We start from the raw sequence: 14,840 nt of genomic DNA, 5'->3' as shown, positions 1-14,840 counted from the left end.
AAACAAGTTCTACTAAAAAAAAAAAGTCTCCAATACACCATTTATCGATCAATTTTAAAAATTATTACATCTGATCAAAATTAAATGAGATTAAAAAATATGCAAAATATAAGTTTCTAATACAAATCAAATATGACAATTAAAACGGTTAAAAAAATAGAACTATCGATAGTTTTATTTTTTTATCCTATTTTGAAAAAACTCAAAAAAAAAACTATAAGGAAAATTCCTTGAAAGAGGTTGGGTTCATGTCTCATTCATAAACTCTATGAAATTTGAGACTTACTAGGACATGTTATCCTATACAATTTTACAATAACCTTTGAAAGTTGACCCAATAGAACATAATAAGATAGGGAGGGTACATTTGTTAAATTACTGTGAATCAAAGTTTAAAGACATAAATTGGTAATGACAATTGATTCACATAAAAGGAAAACGAGGGGAAAGAAAAAAGAGCACATTCATTAATTAAATTGGGGCCGTAAATAAAGAAAAATCAATATTGGTCAAGAAAAAAGATGGTTTCTACATCGTTAATGTGATAATTAAGAGAAAGTGAACCTCCTAATTTATGCTTTCTATGTGTTTTCCTCCACTTTGTTCTAGAACTTTGTATTTGTACCCCTGGCCATTTTTGTATTTTTTTTTTTGGGGACTACTTTACAATAGCAAATTAACAAATCATAAAAACAAGTTCTACTAAAAAAAAAAAGTCTCCAATACACCATTTATCGATATGATCAATTTTAAAAATTATTACATCTGATCAAAATTAAATGAGATTAAAAAATATGTAAAATATAAGTTTCTAATACAAATCAAATATGACAATTAAAACGGTTAAAAAAATAGAACTATCGATAGTTTTATTTTTTTATTCTATTTTGAAAAAACTCAAAAAAAAACTATAAGGAAAAAAAAAAAAAAACTATGGTGTCCTGATAGGAAGAATAAAGTTTTTTCAACGGAAAAAAAAAAAAGAGAAGAATAAAGTTTTTTGTGTTCTTTTATGAAAATTTTAAAATAAAATAAAAAATCAACCGGAAGAAGAGGGAGGCGGATGGTAACCGGAGTGTGGCGGCCATGTCAACGAAGGAAAATGGGAGCCACTTGGCGGATTTTGAGTATTCGGCTGCTGGGCGGACAAGAACAGAGGATGTAAAACAGGGGATGAAGAAGAAGGAACAGAGGAAGACGAGGATGACGAAGAAAACATGAATGGAGATTGCGAAGAAGAAGAAGAAGAAGAAGAAGAAACCATTTGTGAATTGTACAACATCTGCTCTAACAAGCTCGCCGCTGGTTGCTGTTGTTGCTGTTGCTGTTGCTGCTGTTGCTGTTGTTGCTGTTGCTGTTGCTGCTGTTGCTGTTGTTGCTGTTGCTGTTGTTGCTGTTGCTGTTGCTGTTGCTGTTGCTGAAGTTGTAGCTGTAATTGTTGTTGTAGATGTCCGCCGGAGAAGTCCCCGGAGCTCTGGAGCAGCTGTGAGTACTGAAAGTAATCGCGGAGGAGGGCGGCGTCTGAGGAGGAGTCATGAAACGGCGTCGTCTGGAAGAAATTCGGCTGCACAGGCGGCAAAAGGGTGGTCGCCGAAGATTCGCCGGCGGCAGCGGCGATCGGACGAGGCGCCGGGATTGTTCTGACGTTCTCGGGGAAGTTGAGCTTGGCACGGTTTCCACGGAAGCGGAGCGCGGCCTCATCGTAAGCCCTGGCGGCCGCCTCCGCCGTGTCGAAGGTTCCGAGCCAAACCCTCGCCGCCTTGTGGGGGTCGCGAATCTCTGCCGCCCATTTCCCCCACGGCCTCTGCCTCACTCCACGATACCTCCTCCTCCTCTCACCACCGCTCTCTTCCGGTGGAGCAGCCGCCGCCGCCGCCGCCATCTCGCTTGGCGGTGCTGCGGCAGCAACAACGGTGGCAGCTGTTGTACCGGAACTCATGATGTTTGAAGCTTCTTCTGTTGCATGATATAAAATTTTATGTCACCCAAATTGATAAAAGAAAAACAAACACTGCACCGTAGCTTTAAACAAAAAAATCACAAAACTGTTACAAAGTATTATCTCTATTACTATCACAATATAGAGAAACGTACAAAAAAAAAAAAACACGCACACACACACAAAAGACACACAAAAGAATCATGTTAGTGATGAACTGTTTGATTAATAATCTCTATGGTTCTTTTTACTATTTTTAGTAGGTGTAAGCTGGTCTTAAACAGTATCTTACGGTAATAAAATGAAAATGTATAATATTTATCATGTGAAGTAACCTTATAGCTTTAATCATCATTTATGCTAATCCTGAAGTTGACTACATAATAAGTACTTACTTTGATTGTGGAAATGGAAATACTACTAAAGATTAATTAACGTTTAATGCATATATAAAACTTGATAATAAAATAAAAATGGTTTTGGAATGAATTGAAATCAGAAAAATTAATTAATTACCAGTTGCACTAGCTGAGGAGGATTCATCAGGTCTAAAAGGCCTCTGCTGTGGTGCAGAGTCAATAAGAAGCTGAGCTGCAGCGACTGCGGTTTCTTCTTCATCATCACGATTTCTCTTTTGCCCACTAATCCAAGATCCAGAACCAGACGAACAAGGAGAATTTGGAGAATAAAGTTGATGGCCAAAACGACTGTCGTGTGATCCCCAGTTCCCGGCAGTACTACCACTTCCTCTCCGTCCGGAAACGACATGCGTCAGCGCCGAAACAATGGCCGACATCTCCGTCGGGCGGCTGTACCCGGAGAAAATCATCTGCTGCTGCTGCAACGGCGGAGGCAGCGGAGGCTGCTGCGGAACGACGGCGTATTGAGATTGTTGTTGCCTCATCATCATCAGTAATTCTTGTGTTGTGGTGACTGTAGTATTAATTGCTGCGGCGGCCTCAGGTTGTTGATCTTGGACGTCGTCGCTTTGAGGTGGAAACCTGACATCACGGTCATCACCGGAACTCCTCTGGTTCGCCACCTTCAAACACATGTAAATAAATAAAATGAACCTTTTACTTTGTTTTTCTTCAGAAAAACGATTTAATTTCGAGCTTAATCTCAAAACAACGGCTGTCTCTATATATATATGTGTGTGTATATATGATGACTCTTATCTGTGACGATAACTTCATTCAAAATTGTTCAGCCGCTATATCAATAGTTTTCTCTCGCATGCTTCTATTTTGTCATGTACAAATATAAATATCACCGTTTTGCTTATATTTTTATTTTACTTTTTATTTTTATTTTATACTTCGTAAAACATGTATTTTCTGTTTGTTCATATTTTATTTTTATTTTATTTATGATGCCAACAGAATTATAAATCGCCGACCTAAAGTGGATAATTATGTTCACACCGGAAGCTGAAAAAAAAAAAGGCAACAAAAGAGCTTCAAAAGGGGATTTAATTTGTCGGTTGTTTCTTCGCACGAGAAGAGGAAGAGCACTTCATCTTTGAATTGAATTCTGTGCCGACATGTATTTTATGTTGTACGATTTATGAAACCTAAAAAATAAGAATAATCTTGGGTTTTATTTATTTATTTTAATTAGTTCACTGATTTGATCAATTAGCTCAGAATTAGGTAAAGACACATGTTAATATTAGTGATGCATATTGATATACATATTCTATTTCAGTCATATAAAATGGACATGTGCATTATGTGCTTGCTTACCAGATCAAAAGCCTTGTACTGAAATATTGTACATTATGACTATCCAGATAAGCTTTTTGGTAATGTTTGGTATGACTTCTCAACATCATTATATAATTCTTTCAGACGGCAAAGAGAAATATGTAAAACTAACCCACAAGTTTATTTTTGAAAATTAGGTAGAGTGATGATAAAAATCTCCTTCGTAAACAAAGAACATTGTGCAATTCTTTTCATTTTCTAATTGACTCTATTCAATATTGGGGAATAAAATGTAGCACTATGCACATGCAAATATTTTTTAATTACTCCATCTCGTTGATCTTTGCAAAATCCTAAATTTCTTTTATCTTTTATTAATTAGTTAGCTTTTGGAGTTTTAAAAAATAAAATAAGATAAAATCTTAGTCCAAGGATGGGAACTCTTTTGATGATTTGACTATAATATTCTTTTCTTGAAAGTTTTATGATTTGACTATATTATTACATAGTTCAAAGTCTTTGTACATATCTCACTCAAGAGTTTCATTTCAAATCATTAACGTTTAAGTTCCTAGTGTGCTTTACATGTTTGTCGTTTAAGCTAATTTTACAAAGTTTTGTCAAATGTGATCAATGCATATAAAAGAAAATGAAACAAATACTTTTTAATATACATGAATCGTATATTTTTACTTTACATTTGATTAATAGCCTTTAAAATAACGCATTTAAAGGGCGAGTTACTAATTTATTGAGATGTGAGAATTTTTTACTGTAATAAAAAAATTAGATGTGACTGTTTCTGAGAGCTTTTTACTATAACAAAACTCAAATTCTAAACTCGAATCAGCGAAATGAACGGGACCATAATAAGCATAAATAAATTTGGGATTAAAGCTTTGGCAAATTTTTACACTGTTTTTTACATCAAGTGTTATATTATTCGTGTGGTAAAGGTTTTAATGTGTAGACTTCTCCATCGACATATTGACAGACGCAATAAGATTATAAAACGTATCGACTATATACAATAAGCTTTATAATTATAAAGTATTTACTGCACATTATTGCATTTGAGATAACATTACTGACTGTTTATTACACACTGCTTTTTTTTTTTTTTTGTCGCTTCTTTGATTTTAATGTCGACGTCCCTTTTCGCAGGTTCATCGAAGGCGCTCCCCTTGATGGAGAACGACAAAACACTATGAAAACGACAAGGATCACGTACGTTGTGGAAGCCACTCCAAAACAATTATTCAAGAGATGGGCAAAATTCCTTAGCCTCAAAGGGAGAAGAAAATAGATAGTAGAAAGAAAGAATGCCTCCAAAAGAAAAGTATTTATTATTTTGTCTTGTTCTTGTTTGGGCGATCTTAATTTCATTGGTCAAAACACGTCTCTTTGTATGAGACAATCTCTGTGTTGGACCCAAGAAATAATAAAAAATGATAATAATAGAAAATAAAATGGAAAAGAAAAAACCAGACCCGGAACCACAATGAAGCGTTCAAATTCAAGGCACGAGTCAAAGAGAGAGGTTTCGCAGGTGTTTATAGTCTTGTAGATTTAGAATCACGATTTAAAATTATTTTTAATTTATATATATTTTTTATGAGAAAAAATATTATAATAAATTATAAATTATAATTTAAATTATAATACGAATACACCAATCAAACGCCATTCTAACTCGGTCAAATCGTTTTGCCAGTCAGGCCCACGTTAATGAATAGAGATCTTTCTGGGTCCAAACCCATGTTTGGTAGCTGCAAACTAGGGGAAGTGAGAATATGCTCTCATGAGGATAAAAATGGATTATTTAGGTTGGATACCCCTTTTGAAGTATAAATATTACCCCTTTTGAAGTGATAATTATGGAGTTTTTCTGGTATTTCTTCTTTTTTGAGAACATCAATGTTTTTTTGCTTTCTTAACCGTTAAATCTAGTAAAAAGTATACATAACAGATAAATTTTAATACACATTTAATATTTGAAAAACAAGAACCACCGGTGTTTCTAAAAAAAATAAAACACTAGAGATTTCTCCTATATTATTTTTATATGTAATACTATATTCCTCTTATAATTAATCCTCTATGAAATTTTTACTTCAATCACGGCCTATAAAAGTAAAAAATATAATTTTTAATGTAACACTATTGTTGAAAACACATAAAATTTTGTTTTAAACTTTTAGTACTTCTTTTTAACGCTAATTTTACATCGAATAAATGTCACGTTACGCTTTTTATATCTATATGTTATGTAAACATATAAGAATACTTATTTTTCTGAAAAGACCTAGCAAAAAGCCAATTATATTTGTCTGAACTAACAAATTGTTCCGGCAAAGGGAGGGTCTCTGTTCTGGTTGTCCATGTTTGGAGTGACAATTCGGTGGGTAATTTGTCGTGTGATAGTATGATGTGGAAGGATTTGATTCTATGAAGATAAGTTTAATATTAAAGGAGATTTCCATTTCCCACAGAAAAATCAAATCATCAAAATACAAAAGAGGAGATTTGGATGAGGGGGTAATGTCAACGTGGACAGTAGTCAACTACTAATATGAGATACTTAGGACTAGCTAGGGCCTAGTGGTAGTTCGGTACACCTAGGAAGGTCGAATGTGACTCAGTAGGCCTTGGAAATCTCTTACAACTTCCAACTTTTTCTTCTTCTTTTTTTTTTTTGGATTTTTTCCGGTAAATGTTTCTATTAACATTGTGAGTTTTGACGGTTAAATCTGATCCAAATTAAATCATATTAAAAAAATATATAAAATTAATAATATTTAATATAAATTTAACTATTAAATAGTATACAATTATCGGTATTTTATTTTTTTAGTCTACCAGAAAAACCCCATTTTTATTTTTTTGTTTTTTTGTTTTAATGATGCCCCACCAAAAGTAAACTTTATATCAAGACAGACTAGAATTTATGAGTCCGTTTATTTTATATATTTAAACTCAAAAAATTAATTTCACTGCAGTATTTTTCTTTCATAAAAAACTTGAATTTTAAACGTCAAAATAAAGAATCATAAGTATACCTTCTAAAAGGGCTTTAATAAGACAAACAAAATTGCAAACTAAATGCTAAATGAAAAATGACTAAATAAATGAAAAGAAAATATGGGACAAAAAAGAAATCAATGTCAAGAAGTTGAGCCAAAATTGATTCAATCTCATGTCACATGTCTTATATCAGGTTAAATTTTATAAAATTTAATGAACAGTGAGTGTTCTTTTTTGAAGGGAACAAATTCCTTCATTAATGAATAGGCTTTAGATCAGTCACAAAGAATGTTCTGAAGTAATTTTTTTTTTTAGAGAAAAACATTTTTTATACGGTGTTCTAATTTTTTTTATCTTCCTTTCTTTTGACTTTTGGGATATACTAGTTGAAGTCAGTATTAAAAATGCATTTATCGTGTTATATTTTTTTAATATAGAGATTTAAATTTTTTTCATAAACTTCATATTTTTTAATTTATTATTTCTTAAGGGTTTGGTTTTGAAAAAATTAAAAAATAAAAAATAAATAGGAAAAAATAAAAAATAAATCATAAAAATGTATTAAAAACAAGAAAAGAAAAAAAAAATGATGCAATGTGTCAAAAAAAAAAAGAGAAACCTTTTGTTAATGACTCGAGTCAAAAAGAATGAAAAGGCTTTTGGCTCCTTTATGTATGTAAAGATTAATTAATATATTTTTAAATGCAATTCCCATCCATCCCAAAGTTCAAAACCTCACGAATTACTAGTTCTATAGTTTTATATCATGACACGTGTTGGATGAATTATGGCAAATGCTCGAACATAATTGTCCGTATGTGCTACATAACATAGATAAGGAAGACAGAAAAAGGATTAATTTTGGTAAGAATAATTAATTAAAAGCTAATGTCACCGTTAAGAGTAGTTACTTTAATGCAACAAGTAAACTAATATCTCTACTTTTACTAATATGTTGGTGACGAGACAATGATATGTTAAAAAGATAAGGATAGTTAAACATTCATATCTTGTTATGTACGATGTAGAAGTATAACCTAAAAAAAAAATAAAAAAAAATAAGAAGAAGAAAATTAGTGTGACCCATTTTACTATTTATAACAATGCCACTTGCTCATGATCACGGCATGGATTTAGGATTTAAGTGATGACAACTGATAGTAACTAAGTATATCTTGTTCATTACCATTTGACAACTAACTAATGAGATAGCTAACAATTATTAAAAAAATAAAATTAAAAATTAAAAACTAAAGAGATGGATAAGCGTAGAGAACACAAAGAATATATATATATATATATATATATATATATTGGATAAGCGTAGATAACAAAAAGAATATATATATTTTGGATAAGCTTAGATAACAAAAAGAATATATATATATATATATATATATTGCTATCTCTTTAGTTTTTAATTTTAATTTTAATTTTTTTAATAATTGTTAGCTATCTCATTAGGTGAAATAAGTTAGTGCCTTTCCTATATAATAATACAAAATATTAATCTTTTCCTTTTTAGCAAACAAATCAACGATTATCTCTAATTAAGCCCTTTCACACAAGTTTGGCATCTCTTTGTCCTATAGCGAAAATGAGCGCACTATTAAAACTCTTACTTTTTGCATCTAATTTATAATTTATTGGAAAACAAATATGGTGGTAATTAGATAAAAGTATAATTAGTAAACAAAATGAATTATTGGCTTTTGCTAGTTGTGTAACTATGATATATGTAGCTAGAAATTCATTCAAGCATGTCTAGCTAAGCACGAGATTATAATTAATTACTAGCAATTCGATTATTCAAATTAGCCGCGAAAGCACACACATATAATATTTTCTTAAAGTAGCATATGTATATTTTTGAACAATGTGCTTTTAGATTTTACATTTTCCACGGATTCTTACTGTAATTCGTTACCAAAAAGTAAAATATTGTATCAACAAAATCACTGCCTAATTAAAATTGAATAAACTTTCTTAAGACAATAACTCATAAGATTCATTTTAGATATTTCAGTGATAAAATATAGTAATTAATTATATGATAATAATAGCTTTTAATGCGAGAAGGTGATACTGATATTTTATAAAGAACTATAAGTAGGGAAAATAAGATCAAAAGAGTGGATATAGGCAGTCTAGCAGTAGTTTTACACGTGAATCTATCATAAAATATAAAGTTCGAATCCCTATCCTTAAATTCAAAAGAAAAACATACCAATATTTAGCATTCTTTTTTAATATATATATATATATATATATATATGAACTCATGGGATGAATGCGTTTGAAAGAGGGCTCTCACTATAATTTTTCTGAGCTAAATAATATTTGGAAAAATGAGACAAATATACCCTTTAAAAATATATGGATCAAGATTTTTACTCATTACTCTTTATTAATAATTTTTTTAGTCAAATAACTATACAACAAAAGAGTTAATTAACAATGAGAGTAAAAATCCAGACTCACTCTCAAGATAAATTATCTAATTTTCTCATAATATTTTTTTGAAAGTATATATGGTAATAATGTATTTTTAAAAAATTATGATAATTACAGTAAATTTACAAAGATATTTACGGTAAGAATGTGATTTTCTGCATTAAAGATGATCTTAACGAGCTAAGCTCCAACTGTGTTATCTTGTGGAAACTTTTTTCCAACTTTAGTCGTCCATGCCTCGGCCATTTAACCGATTTGAGTTTAGAATTCGAGTTTTATTACAATAAAAAACTCTTAAAAATAATCACATCTAACTTTTTAACTACAGTAAAAAATTCTTACAAAAAATCACATATCAACTCGAATCAGTGAACTAAACAAGATATTACACTTTCTTTTCTTTACTCATATTGCATATCAGTCCGTTTATAGCATTTTTTTTTTAAAAAAAAAAAAGGAAAGGAAAGAACATAGATAAAACACGTGGACGTTAAAAGAAAAAAAGTATATTGACAAAATGTGAAATAATGGCAAAATGGGCGCATTGGGTACCACACGAACACTAAAATGCTTGCATTGGGCTCCACGGTATGAGTGGAAAACATACCATTGAGCTTGAGCCCCATATAACATGTAAATAAGTGGAAATAATCTAGCACATTATTACAATCTTTTTTATTTGATTTTGGCCCCTAATTTAAGTAGGAAAGACATTTGTTATTTTATTTTATGTGATGTTAACTTTTCTCATAATGGTGTACCATTTAAAACGTGCTAAGCTTCCAAAAAAAATTTCGGCTGCACCTTGGATTCTCACTTTGCGTCATCATATATTATGAAAGCTTCAAATTATGCATTTTGGCTTTTCTTTTCTTTTCCTTTTTTTGATAACTCATTTTTTTTTTCTTTCTTCTTTTGGTGAGCGGATTTCTTTTACAAGTGTTAATCTTCTGAAGATAATCACTAAGTACTACTTCATGTCCTGGGACCCAGCACACGTGGAGCTGATTGGATACAAATTGTTTTTTATTTTTTATAAAATAGTTATTCTCTTTTTCCATTTTTCTTACCAAACTCAATCTTTTAAAACCTTTTTGGATGAGATGATGAGGCGTGTGCTTCAAAATTTTTCAAATCGACCTAACCTTTAACACTTTTTTTTTTCCCATTTGGCACCACTTGTTTTCTTTAAAGTTCTTGCGAATGAGTTCCAAAAAGGAATTATGTGACCATGCATGCCAAACATCCAGGAAGAAAAAAAAAAAAAGGTGTCGTTTTTACTTCACATAAAAGGAAAACAAAATAGAGAAGCGATTCTCTTTCTTTTCTCATAATGTGTCGACTTGCACAATTAGAAATGATAATTTGGTGAGGAATAAATAGGAAAAAAAAATACCAATCCTTCCATCATTCTTGATATTGGTTCTGTATTAAATGGAATAGATACCAAATTTACTTATACAACTTTTATATGACCATTAGTCAATAATTATTTAATTATATACACTTTATTAAATTATATTTACTAGAAAGAAAATAAAAGATTGTTTTCTATTATACCATCAAATAGATAAGTAAATAATAGAAAGTGCATCAATGATCCTCATTTTTAGTACTTTTTTTTTTTTTTTTTCAATTTCATCATCTTTCTCTTATATATTTTTTCAGTTTAGTAACCGCACCTCAAAAGAAAAGAGGTCAAGTAGAAAAAAAAATGAAAAGAGAAAGAAATGCTTCTCATTTAGATAATTCATGACACATGTATAGTTGAACTGATTGATTGAATTTTCTCATGGTTATCCCCAACAATGTACTAGAAGATCATAGTTCCTTTTTTTTTTTTTTTTTTTTTTTTGAAAGATTCGGCTAAAGGTATATTATCAACTACGGTTTGGAATAGTTTTACCCATGCAACTTTTATTTGAAGATACTTGAAATGTGAATTTACTTGAGAACTACATTACTATATTTCCAATTAGTGTAGAAACAAACACAATCTATTGATGTAAGCATTTAGTAATTACTTTCAATTTACAAAAAAAGAAATTCATTTAGTAGTAATAGAAACTATGGTTAAACTTAAAGGTTAAAGGTATATATGCTGGGGTTCTTATCTTTACCGTCTCTAACATTAATAGAAAGGGGGGTATCTGTATTTATTTTTCGCCAAGGGGTGTAACTATAAGGCTGCAAAAAGTATAGGGGTAAGCATAAAATAAACGAATGATAAAACAAATTAAATAATAGAGTTACAAAAAAGAAGATTAAGAATAAGGTACGATGTACGGTGATTTGACCATTAAATAAAAAGCGCCCGTGCTAATTTCATCTATATTTTTATATTTTGTTTGATCTATTTCTCTTTTATTTTTAAGTATATAGTGGCTGAAAGCCAATTTTCATCTATAATCGTATGACCCATTTGATTGCGATCTTCGTTGCTAATAAAATAAATAAATAAATTAATTAATTAATAAGGAAAAATACAAAAGGTCAAAAGTAGCCTCCCTAAAAATTGTTTTTATCTGTATCGTACGTTTAAAACAAGATTATAGCAGAAAATGTAGATTATTACTTCTCATCCAATTATAATATTGATATATGGGTTCGATGAAAATAACTAATGAATCAATTTCATGGTCTTATAGGGTATTTTATTTTTCCTTTTCGCTTAATGGAATTTTTTTTTTTTTTTGGGTTCTTCTTAAAAGTAACAAGTCCACGTTTAGAAAATATCCACGTTTAATAATATTTATATAATAAGAAGGTCATGTTTCTGTAGCTCGTTTTTGGATTATGTTGTTTGGGGTCTGAACCGTGAAGTTCAAATTTGCCTTTGCGCCCGCCCACCAACCCACCACAACCAATATTCCATTCCCATTTGTCACACACCAAGAACTCATTCCTATTTTTTGATTTCCAACTTGAATAACCTTTATCAGTTTATCTTCAAACTAAAGACTAAAGAGAGTTGCTTTTGGCGAAAATTCCTGCTTATTTCAAGGAAAAAAGTATTAAAAAAGAAAAAAGTACGACTTCAAAATTTCTTGTATGTTATGTGTGTTTTTTTTTTTATATTTATATTTTTGTTTTCTTGAAAATGACAAACTATCATCATTAAAAAGAGAAAAAATAAAACTAAAACTTTATAATATTATAAAAATAAAAATAAAACCATAAAAAGACATTTCAATGTATTTTGAATATTTTTTAGGTCAAAATTATACGTTTAAGTTTTTTCTTATTTTTTTTATTTACCATTTTTATTCAAGGGTATTTTTCGGTATTTTAAAGGCTAAAATTTAGGGTTCATCATAGAAATGTATGGATTTGTGTATATAATTTAAAGGTTATATTTGATGAGATAAAAAATTAAAAGTGTAGTTTTTAAATAAATCCAAAATATAGGGTATAAAATGGAAAATAATTTTTTTTTCAGTGTTTGTAATTATAGGGTATCTTTTTCTCCGCTAAGTAATAGCTTTGCTCATTAGACGTTAGAAGTTGACGGATTCCACTTGCAATGCATGGACAAAGAATTGTCAAGAAAAAACAAAGTATTAATTTAAAATTTTCCCATGATTTTTTAATTTAAGAAAAAAATTTGCCCCGACTTTCAATATTGTAACAATATGTCTGCCCCCTCCAAAAAAAAAAAAAAAAAAAAAGTAGGATACGTAGTTCCTGAACTTTCAACTATTTTATTTAAACGTCTGAGCATTAAAATTTTCAATGAAATTTGCATGGGTCACACACGTGATGAAACTTCGGTATAAGATCCCAACCCGTGCTTCAATGCTTTAGGTTCCGTTTGATAAGAGAATTTATACCATGATTTGAATCATGATTCATGATTCATTATAGTATTTTCTCTTATAAAAAATACACATAAATCAAAAATAATTTTAATTTCATGATTTTAATCCATGAACCAAACGTCTCTTTAATGTCGTGATTTGACCCTTATACAATTCTCATCGACTTTTTCAGAATGAGTTTAAGAAGCCATTTTCTAAGAGTTTTATCACTTCAAGTCTAACTCTGCAAAATATATAATTACAGGTCACAAACACAATTAGAAATTTGGGAAATACAATACACAAGCAACATCAAAACAAAATCATAACATGCCGCAAATGACAAAATATGATCGGGCGGGTTTAAAACTCATTCTAAAATGATTTTATTTTTTGTATGAAAATAAAAATGAAAACGTTTTTAATCTCATATATAAATCATTTTTAAAAATGCGTTTGGTAATTTTATCAAGAGATTATTTTCAGTGTAAAAAAACCCATTAAAGTCTCTCTTTCTCTCTGCTCGAGAGAGGAGAAAATGAAAATAAAAAATGAAAAATGACTAAAAGTCATTTTTCATTTCTCTTTCATTTTACACTAAACCAAAAAATCGTTTTCATTTCTGTTTTTTGTCTTTATTGCGCCAAACGCCGTTTTGAAAATATTTTCATTTTTTCTTTCTCAAAAGAAGGAACAAAGATATGTAAATTACGTTAATATTCATCATCAAATATGTCTTCATATTGGAGCTTTGAATTTCAATTTTTTTTTTTAAACCTATTTCTTCATCTCTCGCATCAATAATAACATCCAAACTTGAAATTTCTTCCCCTAACATTACAGTTTCTTCATCCTAATCAAATGTCTTCGACAATCTAGGGAATATTTCATTCATCCTACAAAACATACAAACCCTATTTCACGTGGAGCAGCGATTAATTTTTGCAAGCTTTTTTTTGAAAGAACATTTCTTTTAATTTAGCAAAACTATTGACATTTATTTAAGTAGACTTTAAAAGAGCCATTCACTGTAATTTCTTGACACATGTACATCCTGCTAGGAATCTTAACAATAAGTTCAAACTAATGAAATAATTTGAAATTTACAGGAACATGTGATACATTTTAAAATTTAGGGAGGCATATATACTGCTAAAACACCAAAGTTTGGAGGAAAATTTGACATTAATCAGAAAAAAAGACAACGTTAATTGTGCTAACTAAACCCCTAATTATAGGGATTGCTACAGATGGCCCGGCGTAACTTTTGGTTTGTTGCACTTGCGACCCCCAAGCTTATTTAGTGTTGGAATTGACACCCATCAGTTAGTTCTTAGACAGAAATTATCTTATCTTGGAACCCTGTCTCTAACATTATTCTCATCCCTCGGGAACAATTCCGGTTACAACTCCTTAAGTACAAGACGGCACTGATCGGTCTGTAAATCGAAAAAGATGAGGTCCGGATACTGTTTAATGAAGGATCGGGGAGAGCAACTCTTATTTTCCGTATGATCGCTAAAAGAACTAAAGGACGAGAAGTGGTGAACCTTTATTGGCCTTTAGTTCTTTAGCTGCTATACTTGACCGACGTCGGCTCCATACGGAGATAATCAGGGCCCGTTCATTTCGCTGATTCGAGTTTATAATTCAAGTTGAGATGTGATTTTGTGTGAGAGCTTTTTACTGTAGCAAAAAAGTTAGATATGACTATTTCTGAGAGCTTTTTACTGTAGCAAAACTCGAATTCTAAACTCAAATCGGTGAAATTAGACTTATTAAGAACTCATAAAAATGAAACATAAAGGCCTCATTTATTTCACCGATTCGAGTTTTCAGTTTTATGTTTTTACAGTAAAAAGCTCTCAGAAAATGTCACATCTAACTTTTTCTGCTACAGAGAAAAGCTCTCAGAAAATA

The 14,840-nt window shown here is 30.5% G+C and overlaps 1 protein-coding gene across 2 annotated transcripts; it reads right to left on the bottom strand.

Annotated features, from left to right (window-relative positions):
- Nucleotides 1–932: 932 nt before the first annotated feature.
- On the bottom strand, nt 933–3,179 carry LOC21387978 (ethylene-responsive transcription factor ABR1). Of its 2 annotated transcripts, none has more exons than XM_024172543.1 (2): nt 2,456–3,179; nt 933–1,953 (listed from the first exon to the last, which is right to left on the bottom strand). In XM_024172543.1, the coding sequence occupies exons 1-2, from the start codon at nt 2,991–2,993 to the stop codon at nt 1,040–1,042; spliced, it is 1,452 nt and encodes a 483-aa protein (XP_024028311.1). In that variant the 5' UTR covers nt 2,994–3,179; the 3' UTR covers nt 933–1,039. The 2 variants fall into 2 exon arrangements, with proteins under 2 accessions (XP_024028311.1, XP_010106868.1); XM_010108566.2 differs by having other exon boundaries at nt 933–1,956; nt 2,456–3,178.
- Nucleotides 3,180–14,840: the final 11,661 nt, after the last annotated feature.

Source organism: Morus notabilis, unplaced genomic scaffold, assembly GCF_000414095.1.
Source record: "Morus notabilis unplaced genomic scaffold, ASM41409v2 Scaffold1695, whole genome shotgun sequence".
Lineage (NCBI taxonomy): Eukaryota > Viridiplantae > Streptophyta > Magnoliopsida > Rosales > Moraceae > Morus > Morus notabilis.
This window is presented reverse-complemented; position numbering and strand designations above follow the sequence as displayed.

What these genes read in the sequence shown, in the direction of transcription:
- LOC21387978 (XM_010108566.2), bottom strand. Translation starts at nt 2,993, where the DNA reads ATGTGTTTGAAGGTGGCGAACCAGAGGAGTTCCGGTGATGACCGTGAT. An exon ending in CTCCTCAGCTAGTGCAACTG is followed by an intron (nt 1,957 to 2,455) that starts GTAATTAATTAA and finishes ATCATGCAACAG; the next exon opens with AAGAAGCTTCAAACATCATG.